This window comes from Manacus vitellinus, unplaced genomic scaffold (genome assembly GCF_001715985.3).
Source record: "Manacus vitellinus isolate BGI_N305 unplaced genomic scaffold, ASM171598v3 scaffold_27_pilon, whole genome shotgun sequence".
Classification (NCBI taxonomy): domain Eukaryota; kingdom Metazoa; phylum Chordata; class Aves; order Passeriformes; family Pipridae; genus Manacus; species Manacus vitellinus.
Genome location: NW_021940039.1, coordinates 5,371,734 through 5,395,434, shown reverse-complemented (window position 1 = coordinate 5,395,434; position 23,701 = coordinate 5,371,734). Strand labels below are relative to the sequence as shown.

The following is a 23,701-nucleotide window of genomic DNA, read 5'->3' as shown; positions in this document are numbered from 1 at the left end:
CTCAACAGGGCAGAGGGAAGACACGGCCATGTGGATCATACTTACACATATAACCATAGACTGTGAAGTGGTTGGAAAGGTCTTGAAGATCATCTAGTCCCAACTCCCCCTGCCACGGGTAGAGTCACTTCCCACTAGACCAGGTTGCTCAAGGCCTTATCCAACCTGGCTTTGAACACTGCCATGGTTGGGGCATCCACAACCTGTCTGGGCAGCCTGTTCCAGTGTCTCATCACCCTCATGGTAAAAAAATTTCTTCCTACTACAGTATCTAACCTAAATTTCTCTCTTTCAATTTGTACCCACTTAAGCACCAAACTCTGTTGTTCTGCAGTCCCAGGTGGGTTTCAGTGTTGCCATTTCCTGTTTGAGCCAGGTGTGAAAAACGAGTTGGCACATAAAATGCACACACCAAAACCCACAGACTGGGTAGATGCAACCCCTGTCCCTGCTCTCCTGGAGCTGTGGTAGACCCTGGGCACATCCTTCGCCCACGCTGATGCTGGAGCAGGAATCCAGTAGCTCTGAGCTTTAGATATTATTTGGAAAAAGGCAGGGGATGCTTTAGTTCATCACTTGCAGGGAACACCACTGGAAGTGTCCAGGGGAAAAACAGCAGCTCTGATCACCCTGTCCTGGGAGAGCCTTGATGGGGATGGGGCTGGTGCTGCCCAGGCAGCCGAGCCCGGCTCCATCCTGCCTCCCACAAACCTCCACTGTGCTTCAAAATAAGCACAATGCTTGGGCCTCTCTGAAGTCTGCCTTGTGGGCTTTTTCTGTTTGTTTTTTTGGAGCTAGGAGAGTTCACATTCCCAAGCTTTTCCCTGCAGCCAGTACAGCAGGGTTTATTTTTTTTTTCATAAAAAAGAAGAAAGCCGAGCTGTGCATGTAACCTCAACTTCCCTGAGCAGAGCATCAGCCTCAGGCACTGAACAGGCAGCCTAGAAGAGGCTGAAGGAGCTGGGTGAGGGTTCTGCAGCCTGATTTCTTACTTCCCATGCCAAAATCTCAGTCCCAGCCACATCTCCAACCACAGCAACATGTACTGGAGAGAGTCCATTTTATAAAGCTGCTGCCTTTCTTATTTGACATCTAAAAGCATGAGGGGAAAAAAAAAACAATAAAGTGGAGCCATTTTATCCAGCTACAACAGACATAGGACAGCACCTTCCAAACACCAACAACTTAAGAAAATAGGGGAAAACCAGGGAAATGAGGCATTGGCTTCCCAGCAACCTACTGCCAAAAAAAAGGGGACTGCTGAGCTTGGAAAATACAGGCAGTTCCTTTGCAAGTCATAAGCACAGAAATGAGAGCAACCATATCTTACCTGAACTTCTCAAGCTCTCCAGGATTTTTAGGTGAACAACCAAGCTTTGCAACAACCTGCTGCTCAGGGAAGGAAAACTGAGCAGGGCTACTGCTGAATTTAAAGGATCAGCACAAATAATGCACACCTGGAAAAGGGATTCCTCTGCAGGAGAGGTGACTCCAGAGGAAAGGGATGTCTCTTTAGGAGTCCCAGGGTACTCCAGGCTCTGCAGTGAGGTTTAGCAAAGGGCTTTACAGCTGGGGATCCATCCTGCTGGGGTTGGACCCAGCTGCTGCCCAGCTGCATCTGCTGCTCCCAAAGGAAGGATGTATCTGAGCACAATGATTTGTTTTTATTGGGAATATTTGCTTCCTGCCACCAGGATGCATGTGCAGCAGCAGAGAAATGTACAGGGGGTTCGAGACCATGTGAGGCAGAAAAGGCTTGTTAAGCAGGGTCTGTGTTACCCAGACATCTGCTGAGGCTGTGAGGGAGAGGTGGACAAGAGCAAACTGCTGAACCTGCCCACTTCCTAATGTGGTGGGAGAGCAGAGCATTCCACTCCAAACCTCACCACACAGCTTGGCCTCTGTGCTGGGGTCAGGAATTACCAGGACAGAAGCTGCTACCTGAGCTGTGCAAGGGCTGAGCATCAGTCTGAGCAGGTGTGTCACCAGTGCTCTGTGAGGCCTCAGCAAGAGCATCTCTCAGGACAGCAGAGTTAAGGGTGCAGCCTTAATGAGTAGGGCAGGTGGAAGGGGACTTTATTTTCTGCTTATTCTGGTTTCCCCTGTGGTCTTAGTAAGGCTTTGTGTTGCCCTCAGAGGGGGGAGAGGTATGAAGACCAGAGGTTTCCTCCTGCCTTGTCCTCCACAGGGATGCTCCATTGTTGCAGTCCCTGGCACCTGGGGACAGAGGAGCTCAGGAGGGTTTGTCACCCTGGTCTCAGTCTCTCCTCTCCAACACAACACTTTCAGGTGACACTGCAGAGCAGCGATACACTCTTCAAAGCCACTTTGCTCGCTTCCAGAGCTTTCTGCAAACCCCAGCTGGTCCAGGCTGCACACGGTGTGGCAGCACTGGACAGCAGGAAACAGCTGAAAGAAAACACCCCCAAAGCGGTCACGGCACATTCCCCAAACAGCAGCGGCCATTCTGCAGCCAGAGAAAGGCTACAAACAGAGGGGGAGAAAGTCAGTCTGCTGCCCTTGAGAGCATAGTCAGGCATTAGTGGCATGTGGACACAGATACCACGCTCAGGAGAAAGCTCTGTCTGCAAACTCCCTGTTTTGTGTGAGCATTTTAGTCTTTCCAGAAGTCCCAGAGATTTGTGTCCGGTTCTCCGCAGGGTAAGTGGTTCCTGCTGGCTGTTCCAGGCACGATGCTCTGCATCTTACTGGGATGAGACTGAGATGGAAAAGCCACGGGTGCTGCTGGCAGGGAGCTGCTGAAGGCTGGCTGAGGGACAGGCAGGATCCTGCCTGCAGTGAGGCTCCTGGCAGGGAGCTGTGTCCCTTGGCATGAGACGAGGTGGCTCTGGGAGCACTGAACACTCCAATGTCTTCACAACATCACCCCGGAGGTTTTGACTTCCATGTTACTCTGTCTGGCAGGCACCTGCCTCCTGTTCTCCTTGTGGGAGAGGGAACCTAAGGGAACTCCGTCCCCACAGACCCACATGGCTGGGCAAGAGGAGGGCGGCTGTTTTATAACCCCCTCTTCTACCTCTGCTGACCAAAAGACTTTGTGAGACCCTCATGATTTTCCCTTCCTGATTCACGGGATATTTGTGACCAAGGGGAAAAGGCACATCTTCACCTTCCCAGTTCCGAACACAGTTGAGTCAGAAAACCTCCTTTCCTTCAACGAACCCCCTCTTTGAGGGGTAGTTCATGTGCTTTCTCCCTCCTGCCCTCAGCAGGAGCGAGAGAAACCTGACTCTGTACTCCCTTCCTGCTCCACAGGGAGACACGTCCCTTCTCTCCGGCGACTTCCCTGCCGAATTTCAACAGCACAGGGAGTTTACCAAGGCTGCAGGTGACCTCCTTGGCAACCTACCACACACACACACACACACAAACACACACACACACACGTTCACACTCACACTCACACAGCACCCCGTCCCGCCGGGGAACCATCGGAGTGCAGGATGAGGGGGCTCGGCTGGTCGGTCTCTCGGGATGTTACCAGTACGGGGTGGTGGCGAGGAGGATCTGCAGGGCCATGGAGAAGCAGGGCAGCTGTGCCACGCTGTAGGCCACGGAGCGCGCGGGCGCCTTCAGCCGCAGCAGGTAGGCGATGGTGTGCACGACGCGCCCCACGCAGAAGATGAGGAAGTGAATCCTGGCCACTGCAGGACTGGGGTCCAGCATGGAGTAGATGGCTCCGAGGAAGAGGAAGGGAAAGATGTTCTCCATGTCATTGCGGTGGGCCCTGAGAAGGGAGATAAGGTTGTTCCATCCCACCAGAATTCCCTGCTGTCTCCCATCCCTTCTAGCCATCCCCAGGTGCTGCTGGCAGCCTCCTCTGGCGGATGGGGCAGACACAGCCCCCAAAAGACTTAGTTCCCCCTTGCACAGAGAGGCAGGATTTCACACCCTTGGGATGCTGAGCTCCCGAAGCTTGCTCTCCGTGACTGGGATGCCTTTGCCCTGACAGATGACAGCTCCAGGGCTGGAGCTTTCAAACAAACAAAGCAAAACAAAGACCCTGCAAAGCTGCAAAAAGCTCGAGGCTGGTGCGGTGCCAGCACGGCACAGCCCCAGATGTGGCCACGTTACACAGTAAAAGGCAGTTTCCAGACCACAGCTTCCCCAGAGGAGAATCTCACAGGATGGGAGTGTTTGTGGCTTCGCCACTCTCTATAAATGCATCCAGAGGCGACCAGGGAGGAGCGCCCCAGGCACCCCCACGCTGTGCCAGCAACACCTGGAGGGTGGAGGGACCACGTGGTGACACGTGGCACTGATGGGGCCAAACCCTTTGCTCCAGCTGAACGTGCTCCTGGGTGTCACAGCATCAGCTGCCACCACAGTGGATCCAATCATGCCACCAGTGTAGGCTGAGTCCCTCTTCCCCCAGGCACCATCCTTTGAAGAAGGGAAGTCAGTCCCCAAAGCAACAGGCTGTCCATCACCTCTGCCTCTCCCTTCCACAGCACAGAGCCCCATCCTCATGATTCCATGGGGGGCCTGTCAGGTCATGCTCTGGTTGGTGGGCTGGAGAGTGACTCAGGCATGAGGTCACTCATTAGGTTTTTTCTGTTATCTCTGAAGGTTTGAGAGGCAGAGATGAATCCTTGATAAGAGCTGCCACTGCTTCCCCATTCTTGTGCATGTTTGAATGTTCACAAAGCCAAGAGAAAATTTCAAGTTATTTCTTTGCCAAGACAAAGGCCAGGATACCTGTGCTGCTGTTCTACACAAGATGAGAAGTTCTCCTACCTGCTCTTTCCACCTGCATAGGAACCAGTCCCTATCTTAAGGGCCACATCCTCAAGCAAGGGGTGGGGTGCATGAACATGGTAAGGAAGCTGCTGGAAACCCTAATTCAGCTGCTCTGTGGGTGCAATTTTAGGAGAGCATGGAGGAATTGGCCTAGGAAAGACACTAAAATGAGTCCTGTGTCGTAGCAGTGATGTCAGGAGGACTTGGTGGGGATGAACTGATCAGAGCCTGGACACAGAGATGTATTCCCTGTCAAACCTGGGAGGGAGAAGGGGAGCTGCCGTGGCTCTGCTCCCCTCCTGATACCAGCTGGGATGGTCTCCTTTTTTTCCAGGGAAACACCTTGGGTTTAATCTGTCTTTCCCAGGGCTGTGAACAGACCAGCAAGGACTGACTCTGAGTGCTTTAGCTGCCCCAAGTCAGATCCCAGACTTCCCCAGGTCTTTGCTGCAGCTCCAGTTATTTATTTTTATGGAGGTTTGTTTATTGTGAATAATCAAAAGAGGATTACGATTATTATTTCTGCTATTATTTTCTTTTTGCTAGGAAGGAAACAGCTCATTTCTCCTCCTCCTCCCTCTGGCAGCCCAGTGATTAGGTAGCACTGGATGTTTTCATCTCATTTGCCATTCTAGTCCCCCTGGCAGCCCAGGATTAGGTGGCACTGGATGTTTTCTAAAGCAAATGCTGGAAGCCGTGGGAGATGAGTGATGAGGGCCTCACCCACAGCAGAGAGCTGGCAGATGAGGGCTCAGTGACAGGAGGGCACAGCTCCAGCCCCTTTCCTGCACATCACCCAGCATTCAGGGCACCTCCTTTGGTAAGGGGGACAGCAAATCAAGCCCAGGGCTGAATAACCCCATGTTTTACCTCTGAGGAACTGTGAGCCCCACAGAAGAGGCGGAAGATTCAGAGCTTGCCCATTAGGGAGGCATAAGTTATAGCAACCCTGTTCAGCCTCTTCCCAAATCCCTCAAAAGGGCAGCCGGATACAACACTGGAACCAGTCCCACAGCTCCCTGTCCAAGCTGTGCAGGAATCTGGGGGATTCGGGGTCCTGTCGGAGTAGGACAGAAAGAGACTTTGGGTGTGGGTATGGGATGAGACCTCAGGAGCTTGTGGGACTTTAAGCACCTAGGAAAGGTGTTTGTGTCCAGAGTCAGCTGTTGGACCTAAACCTGGATCCTTCCACATGTCCTTGCTCCAGCACACACCCTGCTGCCATTAAAGATTAAACTGTTCCAGTGGCAGGGTCCCACAGCCCAGCTCCAGGCATTCAAACCACTTAGGCAATTACTTAATTAATGAGCCCTTTAGCTTCCCACTGCTCCTTTGCCAGCAGCTGCCAGGGATCCATCCCCCTGTGGAGCAGAGGGAATGCCAGCACCGCCGGGTTCTCACCTGCGGCACCGCTCCACGTCGGGGTCCTCGCGGCAGAACTGCAGCCCCCCGTTGCGCAGCGCGTCCTCCGGGTTTGCAAACGCCTGCAAGACAGTCCCCAGGTCCTCACAATGCTTTCAGGAGCCTCAGAGGTAGAAGTCTGGCCCCCAAGACGCGTGGGGATTTCCTCCTGCTCCAGTTTTTCACCACCCTTCACAAGCACGAGAGCAACTGCGCTTCCATGTTTAACCCCTGTCCTGGGGGTTAAACTCTGCACCTCCCCAGGGGTTTTTCTTATCCTCCAAAAAACCCAGTGCTGCCTGCTGATCAGGTACCAAACCTCATCCCAGCCCACTTCTTCCCATGAAACCCATTTAAAGGAGACTGTGCCAACCAGCAAGTGAGATCACTGCTGGCACAGAGCTTGCAGACACACTGTGGCATCTGAAAGATAACAGGACTGACAGATGAGGAAATACTCCCTGGCTGGCTTTTTGGCAGTGGTACCGTGTGATTTTCCCATGGGGAAATGGGATCCTACACTAATAAAGTTACGAATAAAGATGATTTATATGAGCTCCTCACCTATGCTCAGAAGCTGTTCCTCAGGGACCTGGTTACAGGTGACAGCTTCATTTGGCAGCCTGGAAAGGGCCCTGGTGCTTTCTTTAATCATGTTACAAGCCTGGATGGTCCCAGGGCTGGAGCATCATTTAAAATCACAAGGGGAGGAGCCACATCAGTTACAATCATGTCACAGCACAGGGTTATCGCTTCGTATTTTTTCTGAGAGTAGAAATCTCTCCCTCCTGCTCCACTGATGGAATTGGAAACCCCTCAAACACTTTAAAACAGATTTTATAAACAGATGAGTTTTGCCAGGAATTCAATTTGGGTTGTGGGTGATAAAAGTCCAGTTAACCCCAAATCCAGACAGCAGCTGGAACTCCAGGTCCTCCCTGTACTTCTCCCCCGTGTCCAAGAACGATTTCCTCCAGCTATTGTTTTTATTCCCCATGACTTTCTGATCTCCTGGAGCATTCCCATAGCCAGTCAGCCTCCAAAAGCTGAAAAGCTTTCTGTTACATTCCAAGAAAAAAAGACCATTTCAATGATTTCTTCTCAAACCTTTTTTCCCCCCTCCTATTCTTCCAGGCATGGCAAATTAACTGTAAACAGTCTCTTTCTAGAAGCATCTCACCTGCTTGCCATTTTAGATTTGTTTATTGTTTAGATCAGGTTTCAAAAATTATAAACACCAAGCTACAGATGGTAGAAACAAACAAAAAGGGCTAAAGAGAAGTGAGATATTTATCTGCTGCAGCTATGAAACTTGTTTTTCTTTCAACTTAAGTCAAAGAAACTCGGTTTGCTTCAGGAAAACTTTGTCGACCTTTACAGGAATAAAAGAAGAAAGAAAAACCACAGAAGCCCAAGGAAAAAGCCAGAAAGGGAGACGAAGGAAAAGGAAACTGGATCTTACCTTCTTTCTGAGTCTCACTTGTCCCGTAATGATGGCAACGACATACATTTTTAAGATCAAAATTGTGCTGTAGAACGTAAATGACAGAAACACTTCGTTTTCCATCATTTTGGGGGAAGGTGCCGCTCGGTCGCCTCAGCACTCGGATCCCGTGGCGATCTTGGGAGAGGGGGCAGGAACAGCTGCGTTTAAACACGACACAAATCTCCTCATTTCTCCGGCCGAAGCCCACAGCCCCTGTACCCCCCCGCCAGGCTGATGGGGCGCAGCTGCCGCTGAGCAAAGCCCAGCCAGCCCACGGAACAGGCTCCCCCTGCCCCGCACACCCCGACATCACCAGCTCCAGGGGGACGAGATGCCCCGAGCCCGGATACAGCCCCCTCGACCCTGTGTGCCACAGCCAGGCTCACCCGGCCACAGCTTGAGCCCCTGCCTCCCTAAAACAGCCCACCACGACCCCCTGTCCCACCTCCCATGCGTGCCCAGAGGGACAGAGCTGCACGGAGCATCCCTCGCCCAGCCAGGCAATGCTCACCCACAGACAGGAGCTGATCTGCTCTCGAAGGAGGAGTTAGGAAGAAGGCAGGCACCTACCTCAGCCACATCCAGCCCTGTGCTCCTGCGCTCAGTCCGTCCCCTATACCACAGCCCACCCCTCCGCTCCCAGTACGTCCCAGTCCCGCCCAGTCCCGTGGCAGAGGCTCCCAGCCCTCCCCTACACATCCACCTGCCGAGGGATGGACAGCGGACAGAGCTGTCCCTTGGCCCACCAGCGCCCACCCCCCGGGAGCCTGGGCTGTCCCTGCACCCCCGGCTGGGAGGGGAGCCCGGCAATGACCAGCCTGGACCCCAACCGGGCAGGTCCTGGACTGCAAAGCCCGAAAAACTGCAGCAGAAGCAAAGAACAGCCTGCCTAGCCCCAAGGCAGCTCGTCCTGGTTTCTCTGAGAGGATGAATCAAGGCAGTCAGGTGTAATTCTGTCCCTGGTTTAGAAAACGCCACGCGAATTTGGAGCTGCCTTTTCCTCAGCCACCAAACACTGTGGATGAAAGAGTAGGATCTGAGCCTCTGGCAGGCAGCTTGGATGGTCTTCCAGCCTTTAACTCCTTCTTCCCCAGCCCTGGCCCCAGTGCTGGCAGCAGCAAACCTCAGTGAGCTGGCAGTGTGGGGGCTGACAGGAGATGTCCATTTTTATTAGTGTGGAAGGGATGGATTTTTTGTTTATTTCCTTTACACAGGGAAAAAAAAAATTAAAAAAAGAAAAATACTTCAGGAAAATGGAGACTTTCAGATATTGAGTGAAAAAAGAATGCTTTGAGGATGAAAGCAGTTTTATAATGAATTGACATGTTGGAATAAAAAAATATGTTTCAAGCCACAAAACAAAAAGCCTCAAGAAACAATGAACCGAGTAAAGTTTGTCATTTACAAAATCATGTATGAGAGCATCAGTGCCTCTAGGACTGGTTTCGTTTTTCAAAGCTTTTTAACTGCCATGGAGCAAAACTAAATCCTGTCCTTTCCAAGAGGGTCCAGAGTATCCCAAGAGGAACACTGCACTAAGCCCAGGACCTGGCCCGTTGCTACAGCCCCTGGACAGGTTTGTCCCCAGCAATAGGATGCTGGAAGCATAAAGGAATGAAGAAAATGCAAAGCTCAGTGTCTCCAGTGGGGCCCGTGTGGTGCAAGTGCAGCAACCAGATGGAGATCCTGTGGTTTTGTGTTGCCATGGCATCGGGGTGGGGGGAGATGGGGAACGTGGACCAAGGAGGAGGCTGCATGGCCTCCTTCTTCTACCTGTTACCCAGAAATGTTTTGACAAACCAAAATCTCCTACCAAGAAATATTCTGCACAGTGTGCCCACAAAGAACAGGAAGTTTGACCACAGTCCCACTTGCAGCACTTTGCACCATAGTGGTTAATAAGGTGTAAAAAGCACCCCAGTTTTGTATCTGGGGGAAGAGAATTCAACATGAAATTGCAGGGACAGATGGACAGGTTTATCCTTCTCACCCTCCCCAGAACAGCTGCCTTTTGGTAAGCCTTGCGTCCTCAGCTATGCTGAGTGTTGACCTGGGAAATTCAGCTTGTGGTTGCAATGGTATTGTTAGTGCTCTGTATTGCTACTGGGCAGTTAATCACCAGCAATCTGAAAGAACCACACACGTTGCATTCAATAAATTGTGCTATTCCTGAACCCGACTGGCCCTTTTGAACGTGACCAGACCTACAGTTCACCGACTATAGTCCATGAAACATAGTCGGGGCCTTATGGTTACGTTTTTGCAACACTGCACAGAGCCTTTGAAAACCCCAAACACTTGGTTTCAAGGGAGAGGTACTTGCAGCTGGTCACCACCACCCCGGCGTCAGGGCGGCTGCAGAACAAGCCCTGGCACAGCCCGGCGTGGAGCTCCTCAGCCTGGCAATGTGTGCCTGCCTCCAACAGGCTGCTTCCCTGGGGGTGGGAATGGGGACACCAGGACATGCAGCAGCCATGTGGACTCAGCCACTGCAGTAAGAGCTGGGGTGTTCACCACCAAACTACATCCAACCCCACCCACGTCTCCCTGGAGGTCACAGGGTTTCATAAACACCATAATGCCAAGAGTAAGTAGTTGGCGGCAAAGCCACATCCCAAACGCCGCTCCCTCCCTTTTCTCCTCTCCACAGCTGATAGGGATCAACCCACAGCAGAGAAGACCTTGGTGCCTAAGGTCTGGGTTTATGCAGGGCCAGACCAGCCCTGCAGCAGGGATGAGACTTCCCCAGCAGTCCCTTCCCCAGCTCTCCCAAGAGTCTGGGAGAAGCCAGGCAGCCAGACCCTCCACCAGCACATCACACCCTCCATGGAGCTGCTCCAGTTTTTACCAGCTGAGGATCCAGCCCACGGGGTCCTTGGTAGTGAGACCTTTTCCCTTCATGCACCTTCCTCCCCTCCCGAGGCAGCCATGCCTCGCTGAACAGCAGGAATATGCACCTGCAGACAAGCCAGGACTCCTCCTTGCCAGCCAGCCAGACTTCTCCTCCTTGGCATTATTCAAACCCTGGCAGGAAGCCCTGGACAAATTGCACCAGCAACTGGCACAAATTTAAATTGAATGGAGAGATCAAGAAGTGCAGTTTGTTTAGGAATAAGCCCTTGGGGCAAACTCAGTCACACCATCTCCCTGGTGTATAAAAATCACGTGGGCAAGGAAAGTTGTTTATTTTGTGTGTTTATGCATTTCAGACCCTTTCAGTATTACATAGAGTGGAGCCCCAGTGGGGAGGGACGTGGATGGGGATGAGGGGCAGAAGCTGCCTGTAAAGGCAGGTGTAAAGCTCCTGGGATCCCAGCTCCTGCTTGGTTTCCCATGTTCAGGGGTCTCACGCTGGGCAGGACACATCCACACGTGCACCTTCCTGGCTTTTGGAACCCAAGGCAATGCAGCTGCAGGAAGCATGTTTAACCATCCCATTAATCCAGGCGGAAGCAGGCTGTTAATATTAATGGTTTGATCCTCCTCCACAGATCACATTCTTCATTGCTTGAAGGAGACCAGGTCCTTAAACTACAAGCTGTGCCTTAAAGCCTTGAGAACAAGAAGTTTCAACCCAGGACAAGACCCACCCAAAATCAACATCACCAGCCAAAAACACTGATTTTTTTTTTTTTTTTGAGAAATTAATAATAATAATCAAGGTCAGGCTTTGAAAGATTAGTCATCAGGTTAGACTGACCCTGGGAGCTGTGGAGAAAAGACGGAGGGTTTTGCTCGAGGAGGAACTGAACTGTAGCTGGCAGAAGGAATGAAAAATTCATGGGAGGTGCTTGAGAAAAGTACTTAAAAATAGAAGCCTGTAATAGCAATCCTGCTTTGAAAAGATTATGGAATAAAAATCACCCTCAGTTCCCATACGGGCTGTTATTTATTTGACCAGCTGAATTCACACTACAGTATTATAACTACATGTTTTTCCACTCTTGCTATGTTGGGGAATTTCCTGGTGGCAGTGACACGGGAGTTGTGTAATAAATCCTGCACAGTGGAACACTGGCACATCTGCTGAGGTGGCACGGCCTGGGCTCCAACCTGATCCCAAAGGGCAGCAGACTCTTTGGGCAATTACAACTCAGATTCCCCGAAATTTTCCCAAACCCATTACATCCCACAGCCAGGGCTAGGCAAAGAGCCCGAGGGGACTGCTCCAAGCTGGAGAAGCCGGGCAGGTGGGTGGCACTTCTCCAGCGTGTTCCCACATGCTGGTGGAGAAGGTGCAGAGCCCGGTTGGGGTTTTGCTTGCCCTGGGCCTACAGCTCAGCCCACAGCTCCAAGAAGAGCTGAGCCACATTCCTGGCTTGTTACAATGCTGCAGTGGACACCAGTACCCTCCTTCCCTGCCATTTCTTCCTGCTGCTCCCAGCACAAAGCCTTGGAGTCTGCACAGTATCCCAGTGATCACTCCCCCTGGGCTGCACCCATCCTGGGAAATCCCATGAGAGGCTGTGCTGGCTCATGGAGTCAAACACAGCTTTTCAAGTAAAGACATGAGCATTTTAACTATCTGTTAGAGAGAAGGGCGCTCCACCTGCCTTCACTCCTTAGTCTGCACAAAAACTCAACCACCGTGACGCACCTTCTTCTGCGGGTGAGTGAAATCCTGTTGCTTCACCTGCAGCTCCCCGTCCCCAAGCTCCTGGGCTCCTCCTGCTCTTTGCAGCGAGCAGGACACAGAAGATACTGCAAAGTCACTGAGCAGTGGAACCATCAGCATCTCTGGCCTTCAGCATTAGCACCTCCGGAAACAAATGGGATGTTTCAGCCTTTGGCAAACTCCAGCAGATCTTGTCTGGTTTGTATTTTAGAGTGACGGTGCTGGCGGGAGCTGCCTGAGAGGCCTCAGCATGAGGAATGTACAATCAGACTCTCCCAAATTGTCCTTCACACTTGGAAGAGCAGATGCCTGCAGCAGGAGAAAGCCAGCAGGAGAGGCCCAGGGAAGGGGCAGGGGTGTGGTGGCTCTGAGTCCCAGGCAGAGCAGAACGGAGGAAGCTGCTGTTCCTCAGCCAGTCCCAGGACAGGGAACTGGTCCAGGGCCAAGTGAGAGGCAGTGGCACGTTGTCCTCCTGCCTTCTCCCTCCAGCTCCACCCACAGTCCCTTCCTGTCTACTCCCAGGCTGCTGCTCTGCTCCCAACCACCCCCCTGACCCAAATTGTCGTACCCACCCTGGCCGCAGGGTAGTCACTGTGTCCCCTGCTGCTGTGACAGCCAGGAGACACCAGAAGAGAGGACATCAGGCTGGGACTGTGTGGGAAGTAGATTATTTTCTCCTATTCTGAGCCTCACATGGATTCACGCCTGGGCTTTCTCTTAGAGGAAAGAATTCCTTGGCTAGACTGCTCTGTGCCTTCAGGGATGCAAATCTGCTGGGAGAGTGGCTGAGGGAAGTTATTTCTCCTCTCTTCTGCTTTCTCCCTCTGCCCCAGCTCGTTTAAGAGCTGCACCTGCCACTGCTGCCACAGGGCAAAGGTGGGAGATGGGGGATCAGAGCTTGGGGTGTGGGGAAGCCACACTGCACTCACACACACTCTCCCTCAGCCACACCGCAGCAACTCGTGATGTGTCTGGCTTCCCAAGAACCAGATCCCATCAGTTGTAAACAACAGGCAAAACCCACTCACGTTACTGCCAAAAAAGAGGGAGTTTCCCTGCCAGACTGAGAGAGAAGAGAAACAAATCCTGCCACAAAAAAATTTCAAAATTGGGAAACATTTCCTAGACTTCAAGCATTTGCAAAACTGCAATGTAAATGCAGATTCCCTGGTGGGATGCTCTTGAGCAAGAGCAAAGGTAATGGGTGCAGCGTGGTCCTGCCTCCACATGCTGTGCTGTGGAGAAATGGGAATCAGGCCATGTTTTACAGCATTAAGAGCACTGGCTCATGAACCCAGGACTGGAAGAAAAAGCAGCTCTGGTCCCAGATCCAGCCCTACAGAGAACTGGCATTCAACAGCAGATGAGCAGCTTCAAGGTGAAAAGTAGAAAACAAACCAAGATGGCCTTTCTCTTTTTCAGTGCCTGTCCAAGGGCTGGAATCTCCTGCTGTGCTGATCCATAGGGCTCTGCTCATCCTCAGAAGTGCAGTTTGGTGCCCAGTTTAAGAACAGGGACCTGTTTTGGCAGGTGGGCACCTCTTATCTCCTGGGCTGTTAACCCTGCTCTGAAACCCAGGAAAAACAGGCTCATTCATGGAGCTCATTCATTTTAAAGTCTTTTAAGTCCTATTTTCAACAGAAAGACATTTTCAAATTGTCACACAGACATTGAAATATAGGACAGTAGGAAATGGAAAGGTCAGCACGTCACTGCCTGTCCCTGACACGAACTGAGTCATGTCACCATCCTGGTGAGACCAACTCTAAGGAGACCATTCCTTCATGGCCCAGCTGTAGTTTCACTCACCACAAAGCTTTCCAAAATGCAGAGCTTATTTTTAGAACCCGGAGTTCTCTGTGTCCCCTCCATCACCCCTAAATTAAACAGCAGCGTTTCCTCCCACCCCTCCTTATAGGTCATGTTTTCTAAATCTCTTTATCGCACATGCTGATCTCCTAAACGCTCTCACTTCACAGAGCAAAGTCCTGGGCAAAAGGAGGGGGACTGTGCTTCCTAGAAGAGACCAGGGCCTCCTCCTCCTCAGGAGCCCTGACTCAGGCAGAAGTCAGAGCTTCTCGGCAGTTTGAGGTTTTATGAGTTGAGTCACTGGTCAGCCCACAGCTGGCTCCAGACACATCCTAAAACTTTCCCTTTTCCCTGCCCTGGGTGATGAACAATGCATCTTTCGGGCTTAGTTTCAGGCAGAAAGGTGGTCCAGGTCTCAATTCTGATGTTGTTAATAAACACCCGCCCCATGCAGTGCTAAAAACAGCCTCCCCACAATCAGCCTGGAAAGCAGGCAGTAATTTAGCTGTGTTATTTACAGCCCCCCTTGCCTGGATGCTTTTTATGGTGCTGTTGTCTCAGCTGGCCTCCTGCTCACAGCGGTGGAAGCACCGACAGAACATGACCTGGGCTGCACGACCCTGACTTTATCAAGAGCAGAACTTGGCCTGAACGATACAAGGAAGTAGAGAAACCTCTCCATGCTACTCTGCAGGTAGTGATGCTTGGGCTTACCATCCCTTCTCTGCCTGAGTGACCCTTCAGCAGGACTCCAGGAGCCTGCCCAGGTCCCAGGCTTTGATTCCTCTCCTGATTTACAGCCTGCATCCCCGCGGCCACGATGCGTGCCCAGGATCTGCTCCACCCTGTGTTTATGCAACCCTGACTGCTCCCCACAGCCCTCCATGAGGGGACAGATATGAGCTCTTTGCAAATATTTACAAAGCAGCAGAATGCATCTCTCTAACACAGCACGTTTCTGTTAACAGTGCCACCAACTCAGCCAAAACTGAACAAGAAGTGTTCCCCCATTAGCAGGAGAGAGGCTGGAGCCAGGTGGGAAGGCAGCTGCAGGGACAGGAGGCTACGGGATGCTGTGGCCACATTAGTGGGAATAGAGCTGTCCAGCTGGAAGGTGCAGGGAGCTGTGCTGCACTGTAGCACAGCAGGGGAGGTTGGTGTGCATTTTTGGTGGTAGAAGGAGCTGCTGCTCTTCAGTGTGAGCAGGAACCTTGCAGGGTTCCATCAGCCGTGGGACACACCGTGGTTTGAAGGTAGGACGTGCCCCCGTGGTAGACAGCAGTGGACTGAGGCTCTCTATCCCCCTTCACCCTGGTTCATCCAGTCTTCAGGAGTCAGGGATTAAGTTAAGCTCTGAATCACAAGGTTTAATTCTGTTTCTTGTAAATTTTTTGTCATACATGACGGTAATGTTTGACAATTACATGCGTCAAGGCACTGTCCAAACGGTTTAAATTAAATTACTTCTTGAGACAATTAAGTTCCATAATGAAGCATAATTTAAACAATAAACTCCATAATGAAACACAATTTAAAGTAAGATGATGAGGATGATAATATTTTTATGGGATCTCCTTCCCCTCTTGTTCATGTCACATACAGACACGCGGAGGAATTAGGAAGAACAGCAGTTCTTGCTCAGCTTTGCCTGACATTCCCCTCCTTCAAAACATGCCTGTGAAAGCACCTCTTACTCAGCTTCACCACAACCCCAATTGCTTTCATCTCTCTTCAAAGGAGATTTCTCCATGCTTTTGATTATCCCAGTCATACTTTCATATTTCCCTCCAAGCAAGCAGATGACCAGCACATGACTGCCAACTCCTTCACCCCTTGCACTCCAAATGTCCTTCAGCCTCCTAAAAGGTCATTTTTCTTTTAAATGCCAGGAGTCCTCACTGAGGGGTCTAGGATGACTCTCCTCCCCTAGTTATTTAGTATTCCTGGGAGGGGGCTACTCCCAAACTGAAGGAATTCCAGCTATGCTTTATAGAAGACAGCCCTGGGACACTCACAGCTATCCAGCAATAGATCTGGCCTGCTCATCCCTGTTCCTTCAGGGCGTTTTTGTATCCTCCAGCCAGTCTCCTCTCTCACTGTGCTGTTAGCAGGGACTTAACATTGTTCTTTGCAGAGCACATCCCTTCTCCTGTTTTCAACTCATTCCAGCTCACAGTTGGCCCCAGGGTTCCCAACTCCCAAACACATACTTTAACAATAGATGGAAACTGAAGCCCTGCAGGCAACCTTTTATTTTAGCAGAGTACATTTTTCTTCCTGTTAGATAACATATCTCCTGAAAAAAAAGAACCTAACATTTTTAGATCTCTTCCTGACCCTCCATCCTTATTTAACATTGATGAATCCTCAGGAAAATTATACTTTCCGGGTTGCTCAGTGTAAGATTTGAGGCATAAATGAACAGGTCCTCACAGAGTTCTGCAGCTGGACATTGCAGAAGTGGAAGAATTAAATACCTCTCAGTTGGTCCTGCTTAACTAGAGGGACACACTCCTACACGGGGACCTCAGTAAGTGTCCATTTGCAGTCACTTCAGTTCACGCTCCTTAGCTACAATATCCTCCCCAAAATTTCAGCACACATAAATGTTTAATTTTTTTTTCCTGGATTTTATTTCCCTCTCTTTCAGTAACATAAACCAACCAGAAAGAACCTAGAAAAAAAACCCATCAAGCTCCTGGTGGCAAGTCACTAAAGAAGAGAGATGCCTTGGCTGTCCTGCAATGACATTCTGATATCTAAGCCACAGAGATGGACAGACAAGGTGCAGTTTTCAGGGAGCCTCCTCACTGTGGCCTCCACAGAAATCATCACATCCCTCCTTGTTCAGGACACCTCACTGCTGGTGCCAGGGTGTGCTGGCTCCTGTTGCCTATTGTTCTCTGGTTACAGATCCCCTCTGAGGCTCTCCAGCAAACTGGGAGCCTGTGCAGTCCTTTTGCCTTTGCTGCTCTTTCCTGGCCTTGCAACCAGCTGGTAGTACTGAGCCTGGCTCCATAACCTCCCCAGCCTTCCAAGGGCAGCCAGACCAGGCCTGTCTGAACAAATGGGGAAGCTATTACAGCAGCAAATAGGCACTTTCTCCTGAGGAACCTACTTATTCCTCAGTGCCAAACTCTAGAGCTGATTAAAACCAGGCAGAGATCTTTATTCAGGCATGAGCTGGAGGCAGAAGAGCAGGAATAGCAAAGGCGCCAGTCAGAAGAGCTGCTTTGCAAGACTAATTTTAGTGACCTGTATTTATGGCTCTTCCACAGAGATGGGTGTAAGAGCAGGGTGTTTAGTTTTGCAAACCCCAAGCCAAACACAGCCTGTGATTCTGGTCCAGCCCCAAACCTATTGAGCACTTTTAAATCCTCTTTCACCTAAGGGTCTGAAAGCATTGGATGGGGCTGTCTGCTTAATAACATCACCACCTTATGTGCTTTGGATGACATACAAGCCACTGGCCACATCAGAGCCCATGAGTGGAGCGAGGGCACAGCATTACTCATGCCCTAAAATCCTCTTCCTGTAGGAATCCTCCCACACCATGTGAGCATCGTGTTTTCTTATTTCATCCAGCTCAAATTTCATCTCCTTCACACAGTTTTTATCCCTAAATTATTATTTACAACAGAATTCTATTTAAGATAGAATATGGGTTCAAGTTTCCTTTATTTCTTATTCTCTCAGTGAGAGCTATTGCTACACAAGCAGAGAGGCTCACAGGAGAGCTACTCCACTCCAAACCAGCCTGGAGAACAAAACCAGAAAGTAGATCCTGGAGCCCAGTCAAAGACAAACAGGAACAGTGTCCAGTTTCAGATTCTGGGCTCAATTTTAAAAAAAGAGTTAAAAACCAAAGATGGGACTGAGGCAGGTGAAGTTCAACTCTAACAGCATCCCATTTTACCAATGAGCACCTACAGCAAAGGATTAATTCTCTTTCTTGTAGATTTGTTGCCATACATGACGGGAATGCTCAATATTTACACATGTCAAGTTCACCATCCAGACCGTTCAAACCAAATTACATCCTGGGACAATAAATTCATAATGGAACACAATCTGAATTGAGATGATGATAACAATAATCTTTTTATGGGATCTTTTTCCCCTCTTGTCCATGTCACAGAGAGACAAGCAGAGGATTAGGAACAGATGATGTGACTAAGCCAGTGCTGCTGGAGATGGGTGACAGCACCTTGATTTGACCCCTGGAGTCCAAATGCAGTTCTCAGATCTAATCACTAAACCACAGAGGATGTCTGCACCAGGAATGTTTAGTTACAAGTCAAAACAAAGCCTAACTGCCAGCATCGATAGCCCATCTGCGGGTCTATGGGTCTATCGCTACCACTTCATACATTATTCATCTCGAGCTTGCACAACACAGGCCTTGAAATCAGAACCCGGAGGCAATTAGGCAGGAGCAGAGCCAGGTCTGCAGCGAGGGGTGAAAAGGCGAGGCTGGTAAATGGTAAAGCACCTTCCGCACCCTGCTTTGCTTTCCCGAGTTCCTGCCCCGAGGGTGCCTCTTTCAGCTGCTCAACCGAGGTGGATTTGCATGGTCCAGAGGTGGCTGCTGCTTATTTGCACCTGGCTTTGGGTGGCTCTGTTAGCAGAGGATCACAGAACCATTCAGGTTGGAAAAAATCTCAAAGACCTTCAAATCCAACATTAACCCAGCACCGCCCTGTTCACCACTAAACCACATCCCCAAATGCCACATCCACGCCACTTTTGAACACCTCCAGTGATGGTGAACCAGACCATGAGCTGCTGTGTGCTCTTGCCCTGCAACAGCAGACACCCAAAACAGCACAAAAGATGCCCATCTGAGCCCCAGGGTCCTCTCAGTACTGGTAGTCAACAAGAGTTAACTGCTACTTAACTGGTACTTAAACTCTTAACAGCAATTCTCTCCAAGCTATACCTTAATATCTTTATTCCTGACACCAAAATGTCAGCCTGGAGGGTGTCCAAGACATAAAAGTCTATTTGAGAAATGGACACCTGCAAAGATCACCCAGCTACAGATTAAATCTCTTCTCCTCAGAGCCTGCCACTATGGCAGTTCTGGCAGCTTCTGCTCATATGAACAGAAACCTCTTATATTTTCCCAAAGCCAAAAGGCTGCCTCCCTCCATCCCTACTCCCTCTGGAGCACACAGTGGCCTGTGGAGGAGCAGAGCCAGTTTGGCTGTCAGGCACTTTAATAACTCTTTGTGCTTGTTCTGAGAAAGACCATCTCCATCCATCATTGCTTGATGGAGTTGATATGAGTGAAAGATCAAACAGGTTCCAGCACCAGGTCTCACTGGAAGTAGAGAAGTGTCCTGCCAGCTTATCACTTGGTGCTTATCTATAAAACATTACATTTCCAGCAAGTTCCCACAGGAGGCAAGAAATGTGAGACTTCCCTCACCCACACCGATGCTGATCGAGCATGGCTTTAAACACGTTCTGTACCTCTCACTCCCACCCCTACCAGGTAACACGACCTGTGTGGCTCCACCTGCTGAAAACCACTTGATATAAGATTCAAAATCACATTGTTTTCCCTCTGCACCACGGCCAAAGGGCACCAGCAGCATTGACAAACCCTGCTCAGTCTCCAGCTGGCCAGGGGAGGTGCTGTGCTGGTGCAGACCAGGTAAAGCTCTGGTCTGGACAACCACTGCATCCAAACCCTGTGAGGTCCTCAGGGCTGCTTATTCACCCTGCTTGTACAGCACAGTGAGTCTCTGCTCTCTGACTGCAGTTCAGGCTCAGGCAAAAGAGATTTGAGGTTGGGCATCTGAGTGGGAAACACTTTTCTCTTGTTGTAGAGAAGAACCTCTCAACTCCATTTTTCAGAGACAGTAGCCAGAACAAAAACCAACCCTGACTGGTATATCAGAATTCTACAAGGGCTCAGACATGATCAAAAGAATTATTTCACATGGGCAGATTTATCTGGACAAGTATATAATGTTTTATTTCACTCAGATCCCAAGATCACCCACACCTTTCCCTGTTGGACTACCCTTTACAGAGCACAGCAGCACACACTGACTCAAGGGACTCTGTCATTCTGTACCCCAGACAAGGATTTTTAAGCCTGCCCAAGGCAAATCATGGTTCAAGACAGAAGAGAATTGCTACACCTTTTGCTGTGAACCACCATGCCAAGAAGAACTTTCATCATCCACAAACCTCAGTTTTCCTACCTGCAAGAGAAGGATGACAGGCTCTTGACTCCCTGGGCGTTCCTAGAATTAGAGAACGTCTGCTCAACATTAAAGTGGATTTTGGTGTTTTGTGTTATTGCTACTGTCACATTATAGAAAGGTCAGTGAACACATTCCATGAGTCAGAGCCTTTCCACAGCATTAGTGTAGCTCCCAGACCTTAGCCAGGCCCTGTATTTGGACAAAGCCCACCACAATCCCACTCTTAAAAGATTCCAATGTACGTCAGCGTGGCAGCCCTTTCCTGTCACTGCCTCATCTCTGTGTTTAGGGTAAGGAGCACTTGAAAGATGATGCTGAAATTAGAGCGGGGAAAGAAAACAAAAAGAAACCACATATACAGAGGAGGAAAAAAAAGGGTAAAAATAAACCAAAGTCCCCTCAGAAAAACCATTAGAGAGTGTCTAGCCAGTCAGAAATGGAGGGAAACTGAATGTAGGGAAAAATGAGTCTCCCAGCTCTTCTTCTCCAGGTGGAAACCTTCAGCAAGAACCCCTTGACAGCCCAGAACCTCGTGTCAAAGAGCAGTCATGTTTCCAAAACTCTTTCACATAAAGAACTTGGAAATATTGAGGACCTTATACATTCTCCAACAAAAATACAGACTTTTTCTGGGAAAAACATTGATTCGTTGACCCTACAATTCTTACCTGGATTACTTACTCTTGCACTCCGTGGACTCAAGGCAGGGCATTTCTAACACCCTGTCCCCTGGCTGGAGACATTCCTTGGCTCGCCAGCCAACTGGGAATGTCTGCTGCCTTGTGATTGGAAAGCCATGCTAACCAGCCACATCCCAAATTCTCTAGGCTCTCTGCTGCCCAAAGTCCTGAGAATGCTGACTTTAAACCAAGCAAACTGCAGGTGGGTGGCAAAAAATTTCAACACAAAGAAAGCGGGAAAAGGCCAGGCAAAACTCTCCCCCTGGGACTTTCCTCTCTCCTCATCCTTAAATACTCCATCTCTGCATCCCTCATCTTTCCCTTTGCCACACAGACAAAGCCCCAGGGTGCCTCCCCCACCACAACAGCTTTAGCACTCTGCATTACTTCCTGCAAACACCATATCCTCCTGCTACCCAAATCCCTCCCTGTAACCCCCCTACCATTGTCCTTTCCTCACCTTCCCACCACTGCTGAATAACCCCCTAAATCACAGACACCCCAAGCCCATTGCACACCGAGCACCTTTCCAAAGTTCTTCTCTGCTAAAACATTTTTGGTACCTTCAGTCTGTGGTAGTTGATTCAAGATGACCTGCTGGTGGCTGAGCACCCCCCCCCTCTGTGCTGGTCAGGAGGGCAATGTGAATACACGACAGGGCACAGAAGGGTGTTGAAATGAAACAACAAGGTGTGTTCAGCAGCACAACACGACAGGCAGCAAGCCACTGCACTGTGGACTGTGTGTTGCAGGGTCTGTGCTCCACTTGGAGCTTCCAGACTGCTGTTCAAGGAAATTGCCATCAATGTCAGCCTCACCACCACTATTAGACATCTCATCCATGTCCAGGCCCAGCTTGAACCCATTTAACTTGTAATGGATAATGAGATAACAGCATGACATGTTGCAGCTGAAGATTATTTAAACACCCATCTGGTACCTGTTATGCAGCATACGTCCTATTGTTGTATAGGAAATATATGCCACCTCCCTCCCACATGGAAAGGAGATCTATAGATGTGTCCCATGCTACCCCTTCTTTTTGCACAGATGAGGTAATTCTCATTCTCTGTGCTGTTTCTATCATATTTATCATGCATTTCCCATCTGTGTTTTGGGAGATGCAGTCCCTTCCAGGCTGGTGAGACTTTGTGAAAAGACACAAGAGCACAAAGAAAAAATTGCTAGGGATGTCTCCTTGCTCCCTTCACACATTAATCAGATGTGCCATCCAGGTTTTAAAAGGGGGGACATAAACCGTGACACTGATTGCCCCTTTGCAAGACACGCAACTTGGCACCACCCTTTGTCCCAGAGGGCTTTAAGGGTGACAGTTTGTGTTTGTGGGACCGTCTCTGTTTCTGCAGGGGAAGGGTGAAATACCTGCTGAAGCCTGTGAGGTGAGCAAAGCACCCTGCTTGCACCTTTAATTCAGATGGACAGACGAGAATCTGCAGATCTCAGCTGAACAGCCTCGTTTCTTTATCCAAACTCTCCATCTTCCTCTGGCTGTTCTCAGTCCCCCGCTGAAGTTGCTCTCCGTGAACCCTGCTCAGCCACGTGGCGGGGTTGTTGTGTATCCCAAGAAATCACGTTTCACAACACAAGTGGTCAGCTCTGCAGATGTGAGTCCACCCTCCCTCTCTCGTCTGTTTTTCTCGAACGTGACTCACTTCTCTGCAAAAAGCTGTTCTTCCCTGTAAATCCTGGACCAAACCCTGTGTCTGACGCCCCATCTAGCGTTCAGCACGGACAGATGCAGGGGGCACCGGGGCGCCGAGGAAACAGGTGACTGGAAAATTCCCAGCATTTTTCCACCGGTATTAAACCCACCTCCGTGAAATTATCATTTGAATTGTCTCCAAGAGAGCTCGGACAGAGCCCAGGCAACACGGAATCCTGCATATCCCACGGCCAATTCCTTCCTCTGGCCTCTCCGCAGCCTCTGGGTGAAATAACGGAGAGATGGCTGATGGAAAGCCCAGGAAACCCAGCTCCTCAGGTGTCAGCTCCCCGGCAGCCCACCCTGGGGCTTGGACCACAGCTGGGTAAATTACTTTGGAATAAGAAGCCAAAGGTCTAAACTGTGCCCACCTCAAGGCTCGATGGCAGCTGACAGCGTGAATTTTCTTTAAACAGGTAACAACGGTGCTTTCTATGAGTTTGGCAGTTGGCAGCACAGGGCACTCGTTCTTTTTTCACGTCAGATCCTGAGCGTGTATTTTGAATACTGCACAACGCTGCTCAGTGTTTTTTCAATGAGATTTTACACATTTTTGCATTTAAAAAAAAAAAAGTGTTCGCTGAGAAAATAAAAGCAGTTTCGGTATCTGTCCTTCTCCTCTGCAAACACACTTTTTTTGGCGGTGAGGGGGGGGGGGATTCCGAAGTTGCCAGGACAAGAAAATCTGCTCTGAGAACCTGGTTTTATTAAAGCAGCTTTCTGACACGTTCAGTTCTGTGAGCTGCAATGCTCCAGGCACTGCTACGGAAATCCTTGGGCTGTGTGATGCTGAGTGACACCCTCTTGCAGTTAAGCCCAAAACAAGCATCTCAATGTTCTCCGTTAATCACTAGCCCAATTAGCACCTTGGTTAAGATGTAGTGAGATTCCAGTCCTGCTTCCCTCAGAGCTGGGATTGTTCCGATGAAACTCTCACTCTGCCCGTGCAATGGTCTGTTCACAACGCTTTCGGTTCTCCAGAAGCAGTGCGATAAGTCTGCTAACTCA

At 50.0% G+C, this 23,701-nt stretch overlaps 1 protein-coding gene across 6 annotated transcripts; it reads right to left on the bottom strand.

Annotated features, from left to right (window-relative positions):
- Positions 1-234: 234 nt before the first annotated feature.
- Positions 235-23,198, bottom strand: PTGES (prostaglandin E synthase). 6 transcript variants are annotated; one of them, XM_018074435.1, is made up of 6 exons: positions 23,065-23,198; positions 22,354-22,915; positions 20,288-20,329; positions 7,625-7,806; positions 6,163-6,245; positions 235-3,748 (listed from the first exon to the last, which is right to left on the bottom strand). In XM_018074435.1, exons 4-6 carry the CDS (start codon positions 7,730-7,732, stop codon positions 3,499-3,501), a joined length of 441 nt encoding a protein of 146 aa, XP_017929924.1. In that variant the 5' UTR covers positions 7,733-7,806; positions 20,288-20,329; positions 22,354-22,915; positions 23,065-23,198; the 3' UTR covers positions 235-3,498. The 6 variants fall into 6 exon arrangements, with proteins under 6 accessions (XP_017929924.1, XP_017929922.1, XP_008917648.1 ...); XM_018074433.1 differs by having other exon boundaries at positions 22,354-23,198; XM_008919400.2 differs by lacking the exon at positions 20,288-20,329 and having other exon boundaries at positions 22,354-23,198.
- Positions 23,199-23,701: the final 503 nt, after the last annotated feature.